This window comes from Serinus canaria, chromosome 5 (assembly GCF_022539315.1).
Source record: "Serinus canaria isolate serCan28SL12 chromosome 5, serCan2020, whole genome shotgun sequence".
In the NCBI taxonomy this organism is placed as follows: domain Eukaryota; kingdom Metazoa; phylum Chordata; class Aves; order Passeriformes; family Fringillidae; genus Serinus; species Serinus canaria.
Window position 1 is genome coordinate 26,471,217 of NC_066319.1, and position 25,981 is coordinate 26,497,197.

At 38.4% G+C, this 25,981-nt stretch overlaps 2 protein-coding genes across 5 annotated transcripts in view; one reads left to right on the top strand and one right to left on the bottom strand.

Moving 5' to 3' along the window:
* Positions 1-426: 426 nt before the first annotated feature.
* Positions 427-21,449, top strand: LOC103826639 (photoreceptor outer segment membrane glycoprotein 2). Its single transcript, XM_018907614.3, has 4 exons — positions 427-598; positions 12,233-12,901; positions 16,675-16,921; positions 18,351-21,449. The coding sequence occupies exons 2-4, from the start codon at positions 12,321-12,323 to the stop codon at positions 18,615-18,617; spliced, it is 1,095 nt and encodes a 364-aa protein (XP_018763159.1). The 5' UTR covers positions 427-598; positions 12,233-12,320; the 3' UTR covers positions 18,618-21,449.
* A 1,814-nt stretch (positions 21,450-23,263) lies between these two features.
* The window catches only part of UBR1 (ubiquitin protein ligase E3 component n-recognin 1), a 60,919-nt gene continuing 58,201 nt past the window's right edge, over positions 23,264-25,981 (bottom strand). For all 4 annotated transcript variants that reach the window (XM_050974823.1, XM_050974821.1, XM_050974822.1 and 1 more), the window contains exon 47: positions 23,264-25,918. In XM_050974823.1, coding sequence (XP_050830780.1) covers positions 25,777-25,918 — 142 coding nt within the window. In that variant the 3' untranslated portion in view covers positions 23,264-25,776. The remainder of the gene's footprint in view (positions 25,919-25,981) is intronic.

The window sequence follows — 25,981 nt, forward strand, 5'->3', positions numbered from 1 at the left end:
CGCGGCGCCACCGAGCCCGCTGTCCCCCGGGGCACCGCCCACATACTATTTCCGGATCGGTGATTGGGCAGCTGCCGAGATTCCTCATGGGCGATTGGCTCTCAGCGCGGTCAATCCGGGTTCCGGGGGCGGGCGCACCTGGACGCGGCGCTGTGCAGTGCGGGGTTGGCTGAGCCAGCGAGCGCCGGTACAGCCGCGGTCGCCCCCGTGCAGCGCCAGGGCCGAGCTGCGGGATGGGCACCGGAGTCCCCGTTCCCGACGAGCTTCCTAGGGGCAGCGCCCGTGCGGGAGTCGGCGCTGGCCCTGGGCGCTCGCCGCCGCAGGGCCGCTGCTGGCGGGCAGCTGAGTCCTCGTTGCGGTGCCGCCTCCGCCTCAGCAGCCGGGGCTCGGGCGCGCTGTCCGCACCTGGGCGGGCTGCCCGGGGCCTGAGGAGCGCAGGCCGCTGCCCGGGCGCGGGTGGAGCTGAGGAAGGAGAGGCCGGGGCGGGGCAGGCGGGTGACCGCGAGTCTCCGCGAGGACCTCTGTCCCCTTTGGGGGCGCAGCAGGGCTCCGCGCAGTGACAGTAGGAAACGGTGGATGTGATGTGTCCCGTGCCTGGGTGAGTACGGCATTCGAAAGGAAGGCTTCCCGCTCTCACAGGTGACTCCTCACTGCAGGCAAGACTCTCGAGGCTTTTGTGGCCACGGAGCGGGCACTCCTCGGTGGGTGCCATCATCGCAGAGCAGCCCACAGGACGTGTTTGTAGGCCACAGTGCCAGCCCAGAGGCTGGATCCACCAGGCAGACCAGCACCCACGAGAGGCCTGTGCTGCGGGAAGGAGGAAGTACAGATTAGCTGTGCTCACAGCAGCTTGTATAAAGTGCGTAATCACACCATAGTGTTTCTCTTATGCAAAGTTTCCTTAAGTGCGGGGAAAAAAAGTGCCTTTATTTCCCTACTGCCAGCTGAATAAGAAGATGGAGTGAATAATTCAAGCCCATCCTTCATTCATGACAAGGAAATCATAGTTAAAGAGTAGGGTTAGGAAACAGTATCTCCTCCTGCTATTTTATGAAAAGGAAGATTTTAGCTCTGGTAGTTTACAAGTGAGTTACCCAGAAGTGGGAGCTGAGAACCAAACCTAGCAGTGAACTCAAACTGTTGTGAGTTGCTTAGTGTCATTTTCAGGAAGATGCTTCTTCATTAACAAAGGGAATTGCCTCAACCAGTGGGCCATCAGTCATAGTGGTGTGGACAAACACTGGTGATACATTTCTCTATATGGAGTGAATGCATATATGTATTATGTGTCCTAACAATTGAAGGAGACAATAAGAAAGCTGATGGAGTGAAGAAATGTTCTTTTTGTGAATGGAAATGAACCAGTGTTGATGACGATAGGTGGAGAGAGTTGCTTTTTTTATATACAATAGTACATCTCTTCCTGGGTTACAAAAAGGGGTTATGGGTTTTGCTTACCTTCAAAAGGCACTTACAGTTTCTCACATGGAAAATATTCTACTGGAAGTATGTATTCCTTCAAATCTGTCATAAAGGCATTGCAAAGGTGACAGTTATTCTAGCATAAGCAGTTCTTATGCACCAAACAAATAATTTTTTCCTATTCGTTCTAAAGTAGGCAGTGTTTTTCCTCCCAAGTTATAACTGAGGGTAGGCAAATATCCTAACCACCTCTTAATTAAAGTAATATGTTTTGCCAACAAAACTTGCTGCATGCTAGATGTAATGAGGAGCTCATGAGTATGAATCCATTTGTGAAGAGTACTTTATTGTTCCCCAAATAATTGACATGTTGCCTGCGGTGTACAATTATTCAGGAGAATTTTCTGATTCAATTAAAGAGAATGGAAAGGCCTTAACAAACTTGTATATCTGGTTTTTCTGTTTACCTGTTCATCGTTTCAGATCCAGGGGGCATAGTTTCTCTCATCACTTTGGAACTTCACAAGTTAATTCATTATCTAATACAATTGGCATGCACATTATCATGGGAATCACACCAGGTGTACATGTCTTTTTGCACACTGAAAGCTCTAAAAGACCAAACAGCCTTTCCTTCATCATCACTCGAAGTACAGTGAGCTGTATGTTTCCAAATTACCACATGCTCTTCATAGACTGTCATAAGCAGACAAAACCTGGATGGTTCGAATAAAAGTCAAGCAGAGAAAAAAAAATAAACTAAAACTGAATCTTTTCAAAAGGAAAATCTGTTTCTACTTATGTGAAGGAAGTTCTTAAAGAAGAGATCTAATCTTTTTTAAATCACTACTCCAGAAATAGACCAAGAGGTTCTTCAAGGCTTTCTCTTCTACTATTTTAGGTTCAGAGATGTTGGTAAGTATAACAGATACCAGCGCTTCCTCTGTCAGTGCAAACTTGGAGAATATCTATACCACACACCAAAAAAAACCCAAACAACCAAACCCAAAAAACCACCAGCACATTAAAATTTCTATGTAAATAAGAATATGAAATTGAGCTACTCTAGTTTCTTTTTTTTCCTTTCTTTTTTTTTCTTTTCCTTTTTTTTTTTTGATAGTTCATGTAGTTAAGCTCAGATGTGTTGTGTTGATTTCCCTTGGAAAAAGTTACCCTGAGCCAAAACCTGTCCTATGCCCTTTGTTCAGCTCTTACATTGTTAGTTCTAGTTGGCTATCTCGATGTAAAACTGTGTCTCTTTTTGCAGCTGTTAGTCTGCAGCTGTGAACCACACCAAATGGGCACCTCTCTGTTTGTTCTGGAGGTTTTTAAGTATCCCAGGCAGTGCAAAATAAATCAGTAAAGCAAACTGTCCTGGTTTCAGATGGGATAGAGTTAATTTCCTTTATAGTAACTGGTACATTGCTGGATTTAGTATGAGAATAATGTTGGCAACAGGCTGATGTTTTACTTGGGTTTGAGTTGTTCTTACTCTAAATCAAGGACTTTTCAGCTTCCTGTGCTCTGCCAGTGAGGAGGTGCACAAGAATGGAGGGGATCATGGCCAGGACTGCTGACTCAAACTGTCCAAAGGAATATTTCATGCCACAGAACATCATGCCCAGTATATTAATGGGGAAGAAGGTGGGCCATGAGGTGACAATGGCTGCTGGGAGACAGGCTGGGCATCAGGCAGTGGGTGGTGAACAATTGTATTGTGCACCTCTTGTTTCTCTTGGGTTTTATTTCTCTCTCCATTACAATTAGTAGTAATAGCATCTAATTGTTAATATATTTTGTATTTTGTTTCAAATATTAAATTGTTTGTATCTCAGCCCATGAGGTTTGCCTTTTCTATCCACTTTTTTCCTCACTGGGGCAGGGGTCAGGGAGTGAACAAGCAGCTGCTGGGACTTAGTTGCTATCTGGGGTTAAACCACAACACAGCGTGTTGTCTTAATTCAATCCTGAATGTCTCATTTGGCTGTAGACTGTAAGAAGAAAAGTACTGCACACCAAAACTCTGAAGTTAGATAGCAGGAGGATTAATTACAGAAATTACTCCAAATCCCAAAAGGCTTGACAGACCAAACTTTATTATAACCACATAGTTGCTATGAAAAGATGTGAACAAAAAAATTTAACTGTGCTGGTATGTGCATGGCAATGAATATGATTTCCTAATAAGTTTGACTGTATGAAAAATAATCCCCAGTCATGTAAAGATATTCTTACATCTTGATACGGATATTTTATATTTAATAATTATAAATGTTACACATAATTATTTAAGATTAAATGTAATAAATGTTAAATCATGTAATGAGGCAATAAATAGAATTGGTCTGAATTTAAAAAAAGATAGAAACAAGCCAGTAAAGACAAAGGTGACAGCAAACTATTTCTGGGCACAACTAGACATAGCTTTAGCTTTTATTATTTTTTATTTAATAAAGAACAGAGATGAGAAAATAGTCACATATCTAATGGGTACCCACTTCTAATATCTTTTTTGTTTGAAGAAATAGATCAGAAATTCCAGGAATGTCTATAGAGGGAACACAACTTTCTAATGCTTCCAGCTTCTGATTCTCTAGGCTTCATAAGGTATAGCAATGGGAAAATAAGTTTGCTTTCCTGGAAATCTTCTTTTTTGTGAACTAAGGGAGATATGAGAATTTTCATCAACAGTTTTTGTCTGAAAGGAATGATCAAATTTTTCTTCAAGGAATCTTGTAAATATTTACATCTACGCCTATACACAAATATATTCATAGGTCTGTGATGGAAAAGTGATGGTCTGTGACATGATTAACAATGTGCAAGAACTTCTGAACTATTCTGTTATTTTCTTCAAATCAACATGAATGGCAGTAGATGACTCATCCTGCAAAGTCCAGACTCATTGGTTTCAAACACTTCCATTGGAACTTCCTTGCCCGACTTTGGGGTCTTGGTGGTACTTATTTATTTCTGTATGAGTCAGAAGTTCTGAATAATGTTTCTGCTTAGCTGACTACAGAAAACAAAGCTCCACAAAAATTTTTGGAGAGTCACATGTCAGGAAAAAGAAGAGAGAGAAAGAAAGAAAAAAAAAGGAGGATATGGATAGCAGGATGGCCAGACCTTAGAGATGGAAAATTCACAGGTTTGGTTAGTCAGTAAGCTAAGATACACCAACTCCTAGAATTGAAAAACTGTTGAAAATTTAAACTAAAATTAATATATAAGTGGAGGCAGAAACAATGCTTTCACTGAAGAGTAGAAAGTTAAAAACATTTCATAAGCTCACATTTTTGGCAAAAGCCAAGGAGCAAAGGAAGTATCAGCTGAAGATGAGAAAGCTCTTACCAAGTTTTGTAGATGTTTAAACAGGTATCTAGTTAATAGCAAATGACAAATCACAGACCTTGAGACATTTAGCCCCTTTTCCAACTGTCCCTACAACACTCCTGGCCAATGTTCATCAACTGTTGTAAAAGTACTTTGTTGATGGAAATCAAGGAGTTTCTTATGGGCTGTTTTGCTATTCTCACTAAAAGAATTATTTCACCCATTATTCTCCTCATACCGTATCACCTAAAAGGAATTTATTCCTTTCCTCTGTGCAACTACCTATAAAATTATTTGAACATTAGTTTCATCTCTCACCACCAGTCTTCTCTACACTAAGGCACCTGAATTCCTTCAGTCTTTTTCCACAAATCATGATTTCTCGACACAGTGTCAATAAGCATGAAGTCACCACTCAAGGGACAGAGGGATCTTGGAAAAGCTCTAAGAGCACTGTGTCTGGGTTCTGGCTTCTCTCTATTTGACAGCTTCAGAAACTCCCACGAGTTTCTTTTTTTTTTTTTTTTTCCTTAGTAACTGTCTTTTCTTTCCAAAAGAATCTCAAATTCCCTACAATTTGACCTGAGTAATATTGTTCAGTTCAAATGATGTCTGGAGTGTGAAAAATAGCATCAACATCAGGTTTATAGTAAGCTGAGAATAGGTACTGATTAATTTAGGAGGTCTTTTGAGGAGAAATGTGACAGAGCATGTCTGCCTACTTTTCTAGGAGAAGAAGGGTCAGTTGGTAGTATAGAGCACCAAAGTATTGATGCTATGAGATATGGAATCTAAAAAGGAAAATTTTACCTCATTATGTAAAGAGAATTCTGCTGCCAGGCCTCCTAATATGTGTATAATTCCATTTTGCAAAAAGCTTCCTGATACCTGGCTTGTGAGGATAAGATCCATAGTGAATAAGGTACAAAATTGAATAGCAAGACTGCTGCATGGTCTCATGATTAAGTTTGTAAAAATGGATTCTAGTCTTCAGAAAGAAGTTACAGCCAAGATGGAAGTTTTAGGTTACCAGGCAATATAAAATACATGTTCACTTCCAGCTGCACTATAGACTGCTGGTCTGATTTTAAGGTGAATACACTATTTCTGTGCCTTGGTTTTCCATTTGTAATGACTCATTGTGAGTCATAAGTGGATGACTCAGAGATTGTGGACACTACAGTTCCTATGGATTGAAATCAGAGCCAGCCTGAAAGGTACTGATATGGATTTTCCTGCAATGCACAGGACCCTGAATGACAAGCTGTACACATGCAGTGCAGTTCATGCAGGTCTGCTGCAATTTCCTTTTCTGCCTGAGGCTGATTTTCAGCATCCATATTGTTATAACCTTTACACATCTGAAAAATGTAGTACTTCTTTTTCTGTTTTGTTTCACCTGTGGTGTTCTTCAGGCAATTAGATGAGCTACAGTTATAGCATTCACATTTTTCATGGAACATAGCACAGTGGAGCTTCTGGTACAACTCTAGTACAGCGTAGAGGTGTAGTTGTAAAAAAATATAACTGACTTAGTTTTCAATAAGCTTTGTGTCATTTTAATGTACAAACTAGGTCCTTTTAAATTATTGACTATTACCATTACTTCTTGCCTTTAAATTTTGACATTCCCTCTGCCAACTCTGTAATTCCAGAGAATTTCAGATGTTGTGACTTAACTTAGGTATCTTTATCAACTACAACAACCATAATCATCTAAATACCACTATACTTCCTTCCTAAAAGTTCAGAAATGTAACTGAGAAATTAATGTTCTTCAAAGACTCAATTACTTCTATTTGTTTAATAACCTAATTCTCTAAGTGTCTACCATGTGGTTCACAACTTTACAAAAGCCAAAAAGAGCAAATTGTTGTTGTCCTCTCTCTATTATCACATATCAGTGAGAATCTCTTCCTGAATATGGACTTACCCCAGCTCAGAAGGAAAGGTTGTATATCTCTTGCTTCTATCAGACTCACCAAGTGCCTCCAGTTTTAGTCTAGTACTCCAAAATCTTGTGTCATTAGTTGTCATTTGCATTAAATACAAGGTGAAATGAAAAGCCATCCAAATATAAAAAATAAAACATTAATTTTTGAAAACTAGATGTAAAATTAAATGTTGCATCATCCCAACTAGTTATTTCATTAAACTGATTCATGACACATCTGTCCTTGCCTGGGGACTTATATATGAATGGTACTAAATAGGTAAGTAATTGGGCAAACATTTGTTAAAATTTACCTGTTTTGGATCCACAGCAATCTCCACTGTTAGCAGGAAAGTGTGTGATCTCTTTCTGTACCACTGGGTGATAGATGCAATCCAATCCCCCATGTATGACCACTCCTACAAGTTACAAAATGGTATTCTGTGGTCATGATGTCCAGGCATCCCAAAGGTCTGCAAGGAAGTGCATCATGGTTAATTATAAGCTGCCATGACACAGATCTAATTTCTGAATAATTCAACTTTTGATATTACATTTGCAGCTGAAGCCATTTCCAAATATGAAATGGAAAAAAAAATACAGGTAGCACTGGCCTCTAACTGCATTACAATTGGATTTAAATAATTTCTTACAATGGGACATTCTTGAGTTTCCATTAGCTGTGTGAATGACCTCTAATCTATAACATAAACTGAAAAAAAAAAAAAAGCTTCTTGCTCTGTATTGTAGAAAAAGCCTTCATACAGCAGCACTGCCATCTCCTGCTTGCTTGCTTCCATGCATGCCAGCACGTTTGTGTTGCAAAGCAGCCACAGGGAAGGTGCAGTTTTCTGCTACTAGGTAACTGAGGCAGTAACATTTTCTAACACTCACGGATAACATGTTCCTAGTTCTACAGATGGGTACAATTTTCACAAGAAAACATTATTTTTTTTTAGCCTAGAAAAGTACTACAGCCATTTGTCCAAGATTTCTGATATATCACATCCCAGCTGAACAATAGCTCAAAATGTGTGCATTTGTGTGCTTGTGCTGTACCCAATGAATACATTATACCTTTTGAATATGCTTCTGTGGAGTTAATTTGTACACAAACAAACACATCTGAACAGATCTAAAATATCCCCTGTGGTCCGCATGAGTGCTGCAAGTCCAAAGCATGAATGACTCATGCACAGGATTAATTCAATGCCATTGGGGTGTTTGATCGTATGCAAGCATTTTGTGTGGTCCATATGCAGTAGGTCCAACAGGTCCCAGATGTATCACATATGCTCTGAATCACTAGGACACAGGCAGGAGAGAGCCAGTGTACTGTCAGAACACAGAGTTCAAATCACAGTCATGTCAGGCTACTGGTTTATTGCTTATCCTAAGCCAGGAGATGACAGTTTATGCTTCTGAGAATATTTCTACGCGTTTACGATGCCTGGTGCAGGGTCTCTTGCAGTTAGTCCTGTGCCCACTGAACTCTCTCTGCTGTGCTAAGGCATTATAGATATGGTCCCTGTGACTCAAACCTGGTCCTGCTTAGTGATTCAGTTCTGGTACAGACATCACCTCTAACTTGACCAAGCCCTGCTGCAGACTCAGCTTGTTGCCACCACTGTTGCCAGTTCAAAACAGGCACATCTCTTCCACAAATTGTTACATGCTGGGCTCAGAAGTGCCAGAGAAAGTGACACTTCTGCTTTTGCCTCTGGCTTGGAATAGAGCTAGATAAGAGATTAGGACAGAGGTTTCTACTAGACTGTTCTGCACCTGGAAAGCTTCCCAAACCAGAACCTACCGTGAATCATACAGATGATCCAATTGCTCTTGGATACCTGAATTCTTTTCTAGGACAATCACATTCAATACACAGAGAACAGAAAATTGCATCCAAAGCAACAAAGCATGGAATAATGGGTAAGGAAAACAATAGTGGATATAAATGATAGTTGCCTAAGATAGATTTTTCCCTTCTCACAGAATCACAAAGTTTCATTATTCTCATTCTTCCTTCCTTTGGAGGCATATTTATTGCTAAAAACAAGTTAAGAGCTACTGAAAACATTGGCAGGTACTGAAAAACAGTTCTGTTGCTTACTAGCCCAAATCTCCAGCAAGGTAAAAAGGTAGAAAAAAGTCCTATAAACCATTTTGGTGAGATCTCAGTTCACACTCAGTTAATTGGCCTGTTTTGTAGGATTTAATCTGGTGGCATAAGAACCTTGAAATAAATCTCTTAGTTACGATTAGAGATGAAGGAGAGATTAGCACAGGCAGGGGACTTGAAGTGGTTTTCTCCATCTCCATTAGTGAGTCAGTGTGAAGACAGAACAACCACAGAGACATCAGGAAATCAGTATTTCAGTCATCCTCAGGATGTCCAATTCAGGTATTTTCTCCCTTGAATTCAAGTTACCAGTTTCAAGATCCTGTTCAGTCCTCTGAAGCAGGTTAGTGGTTTCTTTTATAATGTCACAAATGGCAATGTATGTTTAGCTAAAATAGCAGATTTTAGCAAAATCAGTAAGATAAGATGCGGCTTACTTATGACAAAATTGCAAAATTTCTTTGAACAATTTGTATCTAATAAGTAAATATTATAAAAAATGGCTGTGCTATGTCTTCTTCAATATAGTTAGAGGAGTGTGATAGCAAAGGAACAGCTAGGTGACATCTTGGAAACAAATTGTATGGTGATGGAAGCTGTGTTTAAAGTTAAATAAATTTTAATTAGACAAAGAAAGCTTGAGAACAGTATTGATAGTATTCGAGAGATTTCAAATTTTTTTTGTCTTCTTTTGTTGAAAGAAGTATTTCTTCCTTTATAGAATAAAATCCAGTTTGCTGTCCCATAGCTGGGGAAAGTATGTCAGTGTGTATATGATTCATAACTCTGGAGTGGCTCACACACAAGGGTTTCTATGAACTATGACAGAGGCTTTAGTTCCACTGAAATGCTGGGAGCACTTGTGGCTTTACAGTAACCAACTGCCAACTAATGTCTTGGAGAAGAACAGACACATGTTGCAGAGTAAGACTGACATTTTTAGCTCATACTTGTGGTTCAGTTCTTTCAGCTGGAAAAACTTTCTTCATGTTGCTCAAAAAATTATACTACGGAGCTGTGCATGTATTACAACAGATCTTACACTGATAAATGTATTCAATACATTGTTAAACAGGGAAAGCATAATGTTATGATGCATTTATAAAATTCTTCCTGCTGTGAAGAGAGTCTTATTATCAGAAATAAATTCAGTAAACTGTTAGCATAGGTGAAAATCTTAGCATAAGCATCCATGTAGAAGGCTAGGAACAAGGAATGGAATAGATAACTTGCTTGTCTGTCCCAGACTCAATGCACTCAAGGTTTCATAAGAAGTACAGTGTCTCCCAAAGATCAGTCCCAAGCATATCAGTGACAGCCAGGGTCAGTCAACAAGTGGCCTTTGAACTACAGCAACCAGTCATTCCATCCCTTTTCTCTGTCACTGGGACTCCATGAAATCATAGATCTTATGCTGCAAAAAGCTAAGACTACCTCATGAGAATTTCTGGAGACAAGGAATTACTAGGAGAATTTTTCTTGCACAGAAGTTTTTTACTTTTTTTAAACTTCAGGCATATGAAAATTTGGGATGGAATAGCTCCATGAGATTAAATGTATCCCTGCTTATGGAACTCAACTTCAAATTTCTTTACAGCTCGAATATGACAAAGTCTCAAATCTGTATCTTCCAAAATCAATAATGCCTCTGGAGGAGATTAATTTTAAGTAGAGTAGAACTATTTGCAACTTTTGTCCAAATGTTAAAACTAAGTATGTTTAGCAAGTAGAATGTTTTCAGTGCAACTGTAACTAAATGTGTGCTGAACAATTTTTAGGGATTGTTCAAATATGTGCATGTGTTTCACAGAAGCAAATAGTGAGTGATGCATTCATGTGTGCTGGCCATTGAATATTAACTGTGTATCAGCAATCAGTAAATTTCAGAACACATTCTTGCTGTTGTGAGCTCTGAGGCCTGAGTATCAGGGGCAAATAAATCTATTAGCAGCCATCATTTACAGTTATTTAAGGTCAAGTCACAAACTGCTTAACTGGTAAAGCAATCAAAGATACTGTATCCAGGCTTAGCAGGCTTATTTAGGCTGTCAGCTGAATTCATAGGGAGGCTTAATTCTGTACCACCAGAGCATGATCCCTTCAAATGAGGTCTGAACAACACTGGAGAAGAATGGTGTGAAGGAAGTGTTGTAATTTTATAAATTACTGATCTCTGGACATCTCTGTGAGGTGTCTACCATTTATATGATTATCACAATATGATCACAATCAATATTCAGCCATAATTGACTACCTTAAAATCATTACAATTAGGACCCTGGTTTTAAATTCAGAAAGCTGCTGGCCTCAACACCTTTGGAAATAGACTGGTAAGGAAAAATATTGTGCATTTTGCACACTATTTTCTGTATTGTACAAAAGATACACAGAGTGGAATAGCTTTGAGAGGAATTCATTTTCTCTGTAAATGCAGGAGTAAATAAATGCAACTTAAATTAATTAGATCTCACAGACCTTGAAATCTTAGTGTGTGAAGATATTTAACCAGATCCTAATATGAAACACACTACCTATTCCTTGCCTGTACAAACTGAACTGATTCCTTCAGATGAAGTAAACACATGAAGACATTGGGATTCCATTACCTTTTTAAACTGAACTCTGTAACAATGTGTTTACTCAATGCTAAGCTTCACTGCAGCTGGGGATCCTTTACCAGGTCAATGCAGCCCTACTTCTGTCCAGCTTGTCCGTCTCCAGGTGTTTTTCATGCTGTTTTAGCTGGTACAAGTTTTATTCAGTAATAGCATCCACGAATTTAGAAAATATTATGCTGCTTATATATCTCTATTTTCCCAGATTTATAGGATTACACTTTACTGTTTATATTTGCCATTGTATTACTGGAATTAAATTATTGTATAATTATATAATGCAGAGTTTTACAGTATAAAATCACTCTAATGAGAGTTGCCAAACTAGGAACAAGACAAGGAAGTTTTCTGGAGAGGAAAGAAAAAAAGGCTGCATATTTGTTTGTTTATTCAAATTTTGAACACAAACCTAACCATAACAAAGGAATCTAATAATAATAAATACCTATAATTTTTTTAACAAAATACAGGCAACAAGTAGAAGGGAAAGACATTAGGAGTCTTCTGAAGGGAAAGACAGCAGACCAGTTCACTTTTACATATGAGGTCTGCACAGAAATTGGTCTTGAAAAAATTCATAGGAATCCAGGGTCTCTGTTCATACTATTCACTTATTTTTAATTGCTCTAGTTGGTCCTTAGTATTTTTATTTTTTTAAGTGATTCACATTGTTACAAAATTTGAGCAATAAATTTCACTGGGGCACTCCCTTGGCAGGACTCAGAGTGCGTGAGGCTGTGCAGGAAGTTCTTTTGTAGGCTCTATAAATACCTGGTCAAACAGACAGTAATCTCTCTCCCTCTTCTTCAGATTTCTACTGCACGCCTTGGATCCATGCTCCTAATCAGCTTATGAGCTTCCCTTGACCTACGCTTCTTTTCCTAATGCGTGTGTGACTATGGCTGTCCTCAAAGTCAAATTCACCAAAACCAAGCGGGACAAATTGGCTCAGATCTTGTGGATCCTCAACTGGGTTTCTGTAGTGAGTGGGATCATTCTCTTCAGTCTTGGCCTCTTTCTGAAAATAGAGATCAAGAAGCGCAATGAAGTGATGGCAAAAGGGGACATTAACTCTGTCCCCAACATGCTGATCTCTGTAGGGGTCATAGCATGTATCATCAACTTTCTGGGAGGCAAAATCTGCTATGACTGCTCAGATGCAAACAAGTTCTCTCGCTGGAAACTAGTAATGCTGCCATACATCGTATGTACCTTCTGCTTCACCTTCTGCATCCTGGTGGGTGCTCTCATGTGCTATACCATGAGGAATGAGCTGGAAGAGTCTCTCTATCTGGGACTGAGGGATGCCATTAAGTTCTATAAGGACACAGACATACCTGGGCGATGTTTCTTAAAGAAAACAGTGGATTTGTTACAAATCAGATTCCGTTGCTGTGGAAACAATGGCTTTAGAGACTGGTTTGAAATTCAGTGGGTATCTCCTCGGTATTTGAATATGGCTTCCAAGGAGGTTCTGGAGTAAGTATTTATCAGTCATAACAAAAAATTCTAGAAGACAAAGTACGAGGCTGGAAAGGCCTTTTTTCTGGACCTTTCTATCTTAATTTAAAAAAATGTAGAATTACCAGGTTACTCACAAAATATGCTAAATACATGCACAATCAGAATTTGCCTTTTGCTAAGCCTTTAGGGTGCTAGGCAAAGCGAAGATGTGTTTCCTTTTTCAGTGTGGTGAATTAGCTACCTCAAAATTTTAATTTCATTTGTAGTGAGCTGATAACAGTAAGAAAAAAGGATTGTACTATCAGTACAATGCACAGTCAATTCTAAGCACTGAAAGACCTCTCTTCTTCAAGGTATTAGACTTTGCAATCCCAAGTTCAAATCTGTATGTTCACATGTGAGAAAATGCCAAACAGCACACACATTGCATAAAAAGCAGAAATCCCCCATTTCCTTCTGCTGGTGGTGCTTCACATGATGTAGCAACTGTGAAATCATATGCTCAAAAAGAAGAGTGGTAATACTTACAGAGAAGGTAAAAATTAAAACTTCCAAAAGTAGACAATCCAGCCTGTAATAATTCTTTTAAAGCTGAAAAAGGTCTTCACTGACAAGAGAGTGGTAGCTTTGTATTCCCAGGAAAGACAAATGGAAAGAGCTTGACTGGAAATTGTAAATGCTGCATTTTGTTGAACTCAAAAATCAGTGACAATAAAGCCAGAGAAACAGAGGCCAAATGTCTTAGTTGTACAGAATTTGCAATTTGAAACTGCCATCATAGCAAAGCATATACAGAGAGCTGCAAATATACCAGAGGGCAGGACCTAGGAGAATACAAACAAGAGGGCATCAGCATCCAGAAGACACTTGTCTGTGGAAATAAAGCAATACAGGCATTCTCAAGAGCGAAGTTAGAAAGTGTCACACAGAACAGGCTGACCAGAGCTGTTTCAACTCTTGGGTGTATGCTGAAAAGTGACATGACAACAAAGACAATCCCCAGGGATTTAAGAGTAGTAGCTTAGTGTGAGGTCAAAAGTAAAATATACTTCCTTTTATTTCTGTGAGAGAGGCAGAAACAGTAATGTTTTACACAGGGTTTTCATTAAGCTGTGTTTTCTTCTGCAGGTTCATCTGTGCTCTGCCATTGTTTTGAGAAGACACTGTCAGTTAGCTTTTGCCCCATTTAGGCAGAAGGTGGCAGTGAAATGTGTGTGAGGAAAATAATTTGCAAATTTCTTTTGCTGTGGATAAATAGCTTAATTTTATCTTGACTGGCAGAATCCAAGTTGGTGCTGTGTAACAAAACTATACCATGATTTCCAAAAATCTGGTAGTGACACATTTGTTATGAAATCATTGGAAGCAAAGCCCAGCTGGTAATGTTCTGAGAGGATAGAGAAGGAATCAAATCTTTCTTGGTTTCAACTTGTACTCTGTGTCAGTAGTTTGTAGATCAAGAGGCAAAGCAGGTGAGATCTGACATACTGTGAACTCACATGTAACCTTTGCAAAACTGAACTTTTCACCTTCCTGCAAAACCCTCTTCTACAGCTCTATTGCCAACTCCACAATTTAACAAGGCATGGAAACAGTCAGTGGGAATGGTAGGAACATGAGGCTACAGCAGTACAATGCTACCATTACTTTGGTTGGGTAAAAATAATCTTTGCTCAAAAGCAAATTTTTACTTTACAATACCATACCAACTTTGAATTGCAACAGCAAATGGCAGTGAATGTGTTGCTCCACCAATACTTTTACTGAGGTCTTCCCTTCTAACAGTACCAAAACACAAATGACATAATTTTTAAATTTTTAAATTTGCCACTGGCAAAGGAAACACAGGGGCAGGAGGATATAACCCCAGTCTGAAAACTGCTACTGTTGGCAGTAGAAAGAGGATTCCTCTTTATAACACTCCCAGAACAAAATTTTAATTGTTTTAATTGTGTTTTAATTGGTGCTTGGAATCAAAAGAAAAGCTTAAAACCCAGTTTAAGAGATTGTATTTCAACCATCTTAAATGCTGTACTATATTGGGGTCATTAAATATATATAATGCCCTGAAACACAGAGGGCATTTTGCCATCCCAGGTAAGACCTTCCCTTTGATAATGTGCTAGTCTTCCTCTCCTCTGTGAGCTTTCTCTTCTCCTCCCACACTGGAGCTCTCTGGTTTGTGCCTCTCTGGCTCCATTCCCTTTCAGTGCTTGGTTTTGCCTGTGGTCACGACATGGCTCACACCTTCAGTCTATTTTCAGTGGATTATTTGGACTCATTTGCATTGATTCCATTCTGTTGCCATCACCAGGGATATGATGGCAACAAAATGAAAAGCTAGACTTGAAAATGGAGAAAAAGTCATGCCTATGCCACTCCTAATGGGAGTGGGAAATGGCAGGTGAACTTCCTGGTTTACCTGGAAAGATCTTTGAGGAAAATGTTTTTGAGAGAATTTTAAGTAAAACAAAAAAACACTACAACCCAAATTAAAAAGAGAGGAAGAAAAGGACAAGAAACAAAATAGGAGGTTGTATTTAGTGGGCTCGCAGCAATAAAATAAAACAATATTTCTGCCATCACAGCACTGACACAAATACTGAACTTCCTAGCAGTTTATGTTACATTTGAAGGTTACATTTATTGATTTGAAGGTCCCAAATGCAATATCAAGACTGGACCACAGTGCTTCTGCTCGTTCTGTTTACCTAATGAGCTTTTTGTAATGATTTCCTTCCCCCTCATTTAGATCAGCTGTACTGGAACAGAAAAATATAACTTGAAAACATTAATAAATGAGTCAGTTTTGGAAAATACTAGAAAATTTACTATTGGCAAATAGTAAATGCTGTATATCTAAGTGAAAATTATCATGTATTCTGGTCCCCTTACAAAGAGCAAATGGCCTGGACTTGATCAACCAGAACATGGTTCTCAGCCATGGGGCTGTCTCAGGAAATCAGCCTTTTCCACCAAGCATAAAAATAGATACATGCTCAGAGGCTGCTTCCCCAAGGTGTGAGAGTGTCTCTCAGCATCTTAGAAATTTTCCAGAAACTGGACAGTATCTTTCTCTGAAGAAAACACATGCCAAGGATTCATTTATCTTTCAGAAAATCTTGGTTAATTTGAGACTGCGTTCTCTTCCCATCTTATGATTTTTTTTTCCCTATTCCTCTTTATGTTTCTTCTTTCACCACTTGTTTTCCTCCTAATCTTACAGAGGAGGGAAAGCAGCATTTTTAGCAATAAATACATTTTTTAAAGTTACAGAAAGTGGAGTCACAAGAAGTAGAAAATCCCTTGTGAACCAGTCTCAAAACATGTGCTGGACCAGCCCTTGCAATGGGTACAGTGGCAAAAGACCAGCAGATGACTTCCAGTGGTTCCTGTGGCATACAAAGTTGTTCTTGTATTAGGATCTCTCTCATGGAATGATTATGTTGAAAGATTAATCCAGAAGTAGTGAAACACAGGATTTCCAAGTATATAACTTCCATTAGAATTCCACCAAGATAAACAAGTTGAAAAATTGTCTTTAGTATTCAGCACAAAGATACCTAAAAAGGCATCATCTCCTACACCACAGTTAAATACAGCAAATCCAACATTCAGTGTTCCTGTTGTAAACAACTTTTCCAGTTGAAAGTATATCCTCGTTTTCCTTTTGTTATGTTGGAGAGGCCTACATTGCAGCAGAGTTGTGTCACTCCCTTTCCTAAAATCACAGGCACTGCCTGCTGCTGCCACCAGGTTTGTAATGCCCAGACTTTGTCCTGTTGCAGCCGTTTGAACAGCAACGTTGATGGGAAGTTCTTGGTGGATGGAGTCCCCTTCAGCTGCTGCAACCCCAGCTCCCCACGGCCCTGCATCCAGTACCAGCTGACAAACAACAGCGCTCACTACAACTACGATTTCCTCACAGAGGAGCTCAATATCTGGATGAAGGGGTGCAGACAGGCCCTGCTGGATTACTACACTGGTATCATGAGATCCATTGGCATTGCAGCATTGCTTATTTGGTTGTTTGAGGTAAGTCTCACAAAAATGCTCTCTATTAGATTAATCAGTCTTCTGTCTCTCCAGGATGGAAACAATGACAGTGTAACACATGAGAAGTGCTCAGCATCCAGTATAAGGTCCACAAGCACTTCAGGAATATTGTAGGATTTCTTTTAGCAAAGACAATTTTTCCAAAGTCCACAGAGTAGAAGGAAATCTTGTTGAGGATGAGAACTATCAGAAAGCATGTATGTAATTTATAGAGCTTTTTCAACAGAATATAGCATATTCCCTTCCCTGATGCATTTATGGGATCAGATACAGGATGGTACATACAGTGACACAACTGCAAGGAAATTTGGTGAGAAGGTCTGAGTGTTGTTTTAAGTGAGTTTTAAGAAATATATAAAGTATGAGTAGGTCTTTGGCTCAATGCATTAATTTTGTTTATAATTAAAAGTGAGCATTTTATTAATATCTCAAAGCCTCCTTTTTATATTGCATAGTTTCACCATATAGACAGTACTTGCAGTCGTGGCATATCATCCTTTTAGAAGTAGACTGGGCTGCTGGTTATGCAATCAAAATAAGCACATCACAGGCAAGCTACACGCCTGCAAAGCTGCAGTGTTCCTGCTGACGTCTGTAAGGAAGAGCTCTCTGGATGTTGTCATCTGCAAGTAAAGGACTCCCCAATGGCACAGGCTCCAATACAGTTTTCTTACTTTTTTAGTATGTTTTAGGTTTCTGACTATTGCTCTATTTATTACATAAATATTAACATTGTCATTTAAGTAGTTCACAACAGTCCTCAGGCAGTTCTAGGAGGGATTGCGGTGCCAGAAATAACCTGAAGCATGTGAAAAGCTGTGAGGCAGCTCTCTGTGTTCCCTAAATATTGACAAGCTGATCTTGATTCCAACAGAACAATGAAAGAGGGGCTTTTTTCTAAGCTTAGACCTGAGCCTCTGCTATACGCCATCCTTCTTAATTTTCATGCCTTGGCATGTTTGACACATATGGCTTACACAGAAATGATTAAACCTCCTTGGAAGAAATATTGATTTAATCAATGTTTTCAGTGGAAAAAAAAAATCCACTGAAATTAACACACTGCAATTTTTTCTTTCCCAGTGACTGATGGTTCCATTAACTGATCATCCATTCTACATCAGTTAGCTGCAGTTTCTGAGGCTACAAGGTTCACAAGTAATTCTAGGTATTTATATGCAAGGAGGATTGCTACCTGAAGAATGAAGAGAGAATCAATCCATCTGTCCCTGCTATTTTTCTTTTAAAATGTAATTAACTGAAAAAGTTGTTCGACATATTGCTAGGATAAAGAGGCTGTCTGCTTTACACAGTTATGAGGCCTGTAAATACACAAGTCAGAAAACCGACTGAGCGATAGGACTGAGGCTGCAATTTCAGCTGTTTAACCATTAACTGTTTCTTACAGCTCTCTGTACTGATTGGTGTCCGGTACCTACAGACAGCCATGAAGAATGTCCTTCTGCTAGGAGATCTGGAGGGTGAATCAGATGGTTGGCTACTAGAAAACAGTTTTGTGGAAACTGCCAAATACAACATCAGCATCATTAAGAATCTTGGCAAAGCCAACCAGATCTCCACTGTCTCAGGCATGAACGACCCCAATATTAATGTTCAAAACACAGACTGTGACAAAACTAATATTACAACAAAATCTATCCCTGCAGCTAGGTAGGCAAATCTTCCAAGAAATTACATCACAAGTGTAGCTTTGTTCTATTACAGTCCTAAAGTCACCAGATTTTATCTGGTGGGGGAAAAAAAGGTAGAAAAACTAGTAAAACAACTGAAGAACAAACCAGACTGGTGACCGCTCCAAAAATGTTGATACTTCTTTGGATGGATGTGTTTTTACTTGTAAAATCCCTGATTCTCAACACTGCAAGAAACTTCTGGAATTTCCCCCACTTTCCCTCTTTTACTTACAGATTTCTATCATGGTCTGAATGCATCAGAGTAAGCTTTATACACAAACAAATATTTCAGACAGGGTAGGTCTACATGTACTAATGTACAGATTAGTTGAATAGGTACCAAAGATGTCATTACACCTATAAAAATCCCAGGAGCAGGGAAATCCCAAAAGAAATTATTACACTGGATAAAAAACTTATTTATAAAAAGAATACAAAAACTGAAATGAAGATTCTGCTGGTGCAAGTTAGGAAAGGGGAAACTTTAACAGAAATATACATATATTACAGCCTACAAGAATCTGCCATGTGAATTTCAGGGGAAGGCAATAGAAGTATTCAACAGAAGTATTTCACTTGTTTTTCCCAAAATGTCTGAAGTACCTTTTTATTTTCCCCTCCAATAGTCTAGAGAAAGCTAGTTGCCCCATTTCTCTGAAAGACAAAGGGCACAGCTGAAAGGAGTTCTCTGCTTAAGAAAACTGCCAGCTTGTGCAGGGATATTTAAACTTCCAACTAGCATGTGATAGCACACCTTCAAAAACAAGTAGATACTTCCTATGAAACAAACACTGATGATCCTAGATGCTTGAAAGCTCCTAGTTTCAAAAGTACTTAGCACACTGATCTAGGGGTGGGAAGGTAAGAGATTATTTGTAATCAATGAAGGCAGACAGACTGACAGCTCACACATCATGCCCCTGCTACAGTGCTCAGGAGCTTTGTCAATGCATGGACTGAAAGCCTGCAATGCACAAAACACCTGTAGTTACAGGATGCTCTATGACTGTAACTGATCGTTAATGGTCAGCAGGAAAAAAGAACCAATAAAAAAACAGAGGTGGAAAGACCAAATGAAATATTTAACATGTTACTGCTGTGAGTGCATTCTTTGGATAATCAAGTAAAAGAAATTTTATGATGGAAATTTTTAAAATACAATCATTCCTGCTTTAGAAACTGTGCAAAATAACAGTAAAATTTTCTTTACCTAAAAACTGTTGTATCCCATGAGAAAAAGCAAAAATTATACTATAAGGATATACTGTAAATAAATTGTGCAATGTAATAACTTGTAGTGTAATTCCAGCAGGCTGTGTGCTTGACCATAATTTCAACTGGAATTCCTTCACTGCCTAACACGACAGGCCCACACTTAAGTATGTTAAAACCCTTCAAAGAACTAGATTTATAAGCTGAGACTTCTTTCTACAAGAACTGTTAATTCTTCCCTTTGCACTGCACTTACCTGTATGCCTACTTCTTGTCTTCACTGCAATCAATTTGCCCAGTGGGTGATTAAAACTGGTGTGTAATTCCTTCAGCCATTTCTGAGCACCAGAAGTACTTCCAGCCTGTATTAGCTAATTATAGAGCTGCTGGTGAAAGAATGAATGCAGAAAGTTGTAGTTCCTTGAGAGATCAAGAAAAAGACACTCCTTGTATTGCAAACTAATCAGATTTTGCATGTTTTTCTTTAAATGCAGTGTAATTTTTTTCAGATAAGTATGCCAAGTGCCACCTGTGTCAGTCAATAGCAGTCACTTCAAGACAATTTTATTCTATTTTTGGTAAAACAGTCCCAGACCTCAATAACTAAAGCTGGCAGAATTATAAGAACTGTAAGAACTGTGAGCTTACTCTTTTGATAGCTTTCTAGTTAATGCGTTTGTCAAGAATCTGCTCTGAAAAAAACAGATTTGGAAGCAAGAGTGAACTGATGATCCAGCCTCAGCATCTCTGTCAAGACAAAAAAATGCCATTCAGCAGCAGCTGCAACACATTACCACAAAGAGCAGAGGTGTAAGTATCCAGCTACACAATTTGCTCTGGCCCCCACACAGCTCATTTACTTGCATATGAAGAAAACACATTTTACCATAAAAGACTAATCAGCATTTAGGACATTAACCTTTGTCTCTCAGCTAACTGCCCCAAACTGCAGCAGTGGAATGTGACTGGTTTTGAAATTAGCTTACTTTTAGCATACATCTCACAGGCAACAGGCCTTGTCTGACCTACTACCAGTAATCACTTAGTCATTACATTGCTAATTATCTGTCTAGGCATTCAGAGTCTCCACGAATAGGGATACATTATAAAAAGATCATCACTCATTTCACAGTATCAGGATAAAATTTACTTTTGTTTATAAATACTTTCTTCTCTGCTTTGTATTTATTGATTTCCTCAGAAGATGGAAGTGCTACACCCTACATATCTGGCTTCCTTTATAGCACCTGTCACGATAGTTTGGGTTTCCTGCAGTATTTAACACCAGAGGAAACAAAGGAAACAAACTCAGGCTCAAGGAAACAAACTCAGGCAGCACAGACTCCATCTTTAATTCTCTGTAATTCATAAAGACAGAGATGGCATTAGTGAGCCAAGCCTTTAAGCCAGGGCATCTGCTCAGATACAGAAATAAATACGATTCGGGGGACACTTCTTATCCTATTTGTTACTAATGCCTAATCCGTCCAAAATTTATAACAATACAGAAAATTCCAGAGTAAGGAACTTACCTATGCATAAAACTGTCTTCTTTATCAAGTTCTTAATTTAAAAAATAAAATTAAACACTGTAATGTTGACTTTCTGGTGAAGGCACAATGGGAGTTTCTTTAGAAATTGCATGTACTATGTTCTTCCTTTAAACCTTCCTCATTGCCACTGAAAACACTTGCTCTATGTTGGTCACAGAGAAAAAATAGTAAGAAACAAACATGCAGCACATTTAGGATTTTGTTGAAATGAACACAGTTCAAGCAAGAACTGGTACCTTGGGATGAGCATCTCAATTCCTGTACCCGAAGAGGCCAATATTAAATTTCAAGCACAATTAAGGAGGAGAGATATCATTCTGCAGTCTTCTGAAAAAGGCTAAGCACACATCTTCATGAATACAGCTAGGACTTCAAATGATCATGAAATCCACAGTCCCCACTTTGTGCTTCACAACATTTTGCTGCAGCTCATTCACTCAAGCATAAAGCCTAGAAACCTAAAATTAAGTCGGATGGACTCTAAGTTGTTTGACAACCTGTATTTATGCAGCACAAACTATGTTCCTTTTTTGACACTGATCTCATGAACAGCAATAAGTCAAGTCCCATTGTAATGTCTCATGTTTAACTCTGTACCTGATCTCTTACTCACCATTACACAAAATCATGTATATATCACCTCTTGGAACTTCAGCTTGCTCTCCTTCAGTGCAAATTTCCTTTACATAACTTCACTTTCATGAACGATTTTGACTGTACTGAATGCAACTTCAGAGAAATGCAGCTAGGATTAGAAATAACTAGATTTGAGACACATGTAAGGAAGTGGATTTTCATTACTAGCCATTTTTTCCTGTATCAACCTTTCAATTTAACCTACCTGGAAAATACTGATAAAAACAAACAGAAGAGACTGCACCACAGATATGAAACTACTTCTATTTTTGATAAAATATCTTTGAACACCTTGTCAAGTAATAGGTTAGAAGAATCAAAGTAACAACATAGATGTTGTATTGTGAATCTGAATAGTTTATATTAGAGATTATTCAAGGCTGTTGTCTAGAAAATAAGTGGATTTCAAACATAATGCAGAACATATAATAGTGAAAATATTCCTCTATATAGCTTTGTAAATTGAGATTTTGATTACAAAAGAAATAGTGCTGTGGTTTCTTTTTTTTTCCTTAATTAACAGGATTCTTGTTCTAATTTTCTTCAGAACATTTTTGTTAGTAGACTTCAATCTATCTCTACCTTCTACGTTTGCAGGAATTCAGTTCTTAAAAACCATTTACTAAGAATAAGCATAAAGAGCAACATCATTAACACCCAAATGGTGCCCAAAGCAGTGAGAACATGATGACAACCAGCAGCCTGTAACATAAAGAGCAAGAAGTACTGGCCATATCAATGTAAAAGATGTCTTGACTGTTTGCTTACATCTATAATAAACCACTTTTTTTTTTTTTTAAAGTATGTATCACACAGCACAAGAGACTAACACCATAAAGTTTCCCTTTCTAGAGGCTAAGTATCTGCCAAACAGTACAGCCAGCTCTTCAAGAAGATACAAAACCAGAAGCACTCAACTAGATCAGTTTCAGGGCATATAAATACTAATTCTGTACTTTTAACTTCTTTTAGAAATTTATGTAGACACTGTAGGAATTTGCATCTGTAAAATACTAGGACAAGTTTCAAGTGGAGCATATCTTTACATGAGAACAGGCATGCTACCATTCCTTATAGTACAACCAAGATACAGCCTACATGGAAAACTGATAGTTTACCAACCATTTTCCAGCTCTTTTCCTTTCCCACACTGACAGACACCACTATAACACTCTTGTAAAATGAACTGTGAGGTGCCAAAGTGCCTCCAAATAAAAACTGAATAATCTATGAGAAGTTACTTTATTTCCTTTTTTTTAAATATACATATACAAGATATTTTATTTCAAAAGCACAAGAACATTATACAAGTTTCAAATTTACATTTTTGCAATTTAAGATACCAGTATGTGCATTATCAAATAACTTCTGTCAGCTTGGATGGAACAGAAATAAGTGGCATAAGCATCTTGCAGTCACTAAATACAGATTATACTCACAGTGAACAAAACTGCATAGTAATTTATGAAATGAAAGATGACCACGCTAGTCAGTGAATTACAGGGGAGCCCATTTGCTAGATTAGTATGTGCAAACGTACAGAAAGACTCAACTTTCCTCTCCCGCTTCTTTAGCTACAAAGAGATTTCCAGAGCTTTAAAGGAGCTCACCCGCTCTTACCAGCTCCTGTCCTTGTATACTCAGTTCAGACAGAAAACAAAATAAAGTGATCTCACTGTATATTGGATAATGGAAACTTTGTATCAGTGAAGTGCAAGATAACTGAAAGTTTCTGATAACTGAATATGTAAATATCAGAGGGAAACAGAAAGAGAATACTGGTTCGGCATCAATGAGGCATTTGCCAGTCTTAATTCAATATTTTTGTTTGTAAGCAGTGTTTTGATGATATAAAAATCACCAGTGCATGCAAGTTTTCATGACAGCTGTTCTAAACTCAGTATGCATTTCAAACATGTTTTAGAGAAGACTAACAGCATTAACGTTTGCCTTCTAAGAGTTTAATATTCAGGTTTAAAATCTGACAGAATCAAAATAAGGAGAATGGTCTTAATTTCAAGAAAGAGAATACCTGGAAAATTTATCAAAGCCAACTTTTTATACCACTGGGGAAGGATTACAGCAAAAGTTTTTAAAAAGTATTTGAAACCAGAACAATGTTTGAGATCATTGGTATTCCATACTTAGATAAGTTATAGTGCTGTTCAGTGCACTCATACATACATACGCAAAACACATTTTTAAAAACCCCAGAAGAATGGTATTTAAATCTAAATCATTAATTGTGATTCTACCATCTCTCATGTAATTGTGGGAAAAGAAAACAAAACAAAAAAGAAATCATACAAAACCACTCAGACATTAATTTGAAAACCTCCCCTTGATTACCTTGAAAGCCTGATTACAATGGCACAAAAGAATCCACAAATAGCAAAGGGAAAGGGAACTGGAGGGTATGAGTGACAACTTCAAACTTTCTCAGGAGATGTCATTGCCATGTGAAAGAGTTTTTACCCATCACATTACAAATTCCCTCATGTATATAATGGCTGAAATTCAGAAAACAGAACAACAAACATTTAGAACAGAAGCACAATCACATCATTGAGAGAGAGCTCAATCACAATGTGCTAGTAACTACTGAAAGGCAAAGAGACAGATTTAACCACCTTTTCTTCCCTCTTCTCCTTTACCTGGCATTGAACCACTGAACATGCCTCCCAAAACGCACAATTTCATTTATGCAGACTCCAAAACATTCTCCAAACAACAGTGACAGAAGATACTGAGAGGAAAATCCCTTAGATAAGGGCAAACTTATTTCTGATTCTAAAACCTGCTGCTTTTGGGCCTTGATTTAAGTCCAGGGATAGCTTTGAAGGCTGTTTACTCCACTGAGGTCTCTAGTTCGTGTACAGCTTACAGAGCTACACCACAACTACATACCTGCAGTATTTTCACTTTTGATTCTTGGGGAAGGTCTCAGAAGACAAACTGTAAAAGAAGTAAAACTAACCACAACCTAGGCAAATGGTGAAGCCCCAGAACTCTTATGATATACATTAATGGAGGATAAATTCATCAGATAAAGTGCAGTTCTGGCAATGCAAAAAGCACTGACTTAATTTTTTGATGCAACAAGCAAGATGGTAATCTCTCCATGCACTTTCTATTCCACACTTCTCATTTAAAGAATGAGTTTTCATTCATCAGTGAAAACTCTTTATTAAATCCCAAGGTATATCTTAATACAAGCTTTTTCTGTAAAACTTATTTTTTATTGTACCTGCTGCTGCAGGTGACTTAAGACCTGGCACCACTTCCACTTCAATATGATCTTGATCTATTTAAAGCTTCACTAAGCCTGGAAAAAGAACCCAGGAAGAAAGTAAAGGAGGCTTTTCCTTGGCAACACCATTTAGATATGTTCTCAAGGCATGGAAGAGACAAATGTGGTGTGTGTTCTGAAAAACAGCATTTGGGAAGTGTCCTCATGAAAACATGTAAAACAATCCAAACTTGTGAAAAAAATGGAAATATTTCCGGTTCAGTAATAATTACAGAATCTGATTTTCGGGTTTTTTTTTTGAAAGAAAAGAAGAGGAAAATGTATGATATGAGTTTCTGTTTCAATGCATCAGTGATACATCCAACCTAGAGAATCCATCAATTAATTGTCTGAACTACAGAAACCACTTGAGTAGACTTTTTACTGCCACCTTCCTTTCCTTTTCCAAAGCACTGCCACAGGTCAGAGTTTTCACTAAAATCTAGAGACTCAGAGCAGCTGCCAGTTGAATCCAAAGAAGATCTGATTTGTTTCTTGGCTCCTGGCAATCTCTTCTATGATGCAGTGCTGCTGCCACAGCAGATGGAGCTTCCGGTAACGCTCCTGACATAAGTGCAGGGGATTGCCTCTTCTTCAGAGAGGAAAAGAGAATAACCAGTTAGCATATCAGAATAGCAACTGTCCAATTAATAGG

What these genes read in the sequence shown, in the direction of transcription:
- LOC103826639 (XM_018907614.3), top strand. Translation starts at nt 12,321, where the DNA reads ATGGCTGTCCTCAAAGTCAAATTCACCAAAACCAAGCGGGACAAATTG. An exon ending in GCTTCCAAGGAGGTTCTGGA is followed by an intron (nt 12,902 to 16,674) that starts GTAAGTATTTAT and finishes GTCCTGTTGCAG; the next exon opens with CCGTTTGAACAGCAACGTTG. An exon ending in TGCTTATTTGGTTGTTTGAG is followed by an intron (nt 16,922 to 18,350) that starts GTAAGTCTCACA and finishes TGTTTCTTACAG; the next exon opens with CTCTCTGTACTGATTGGTGT.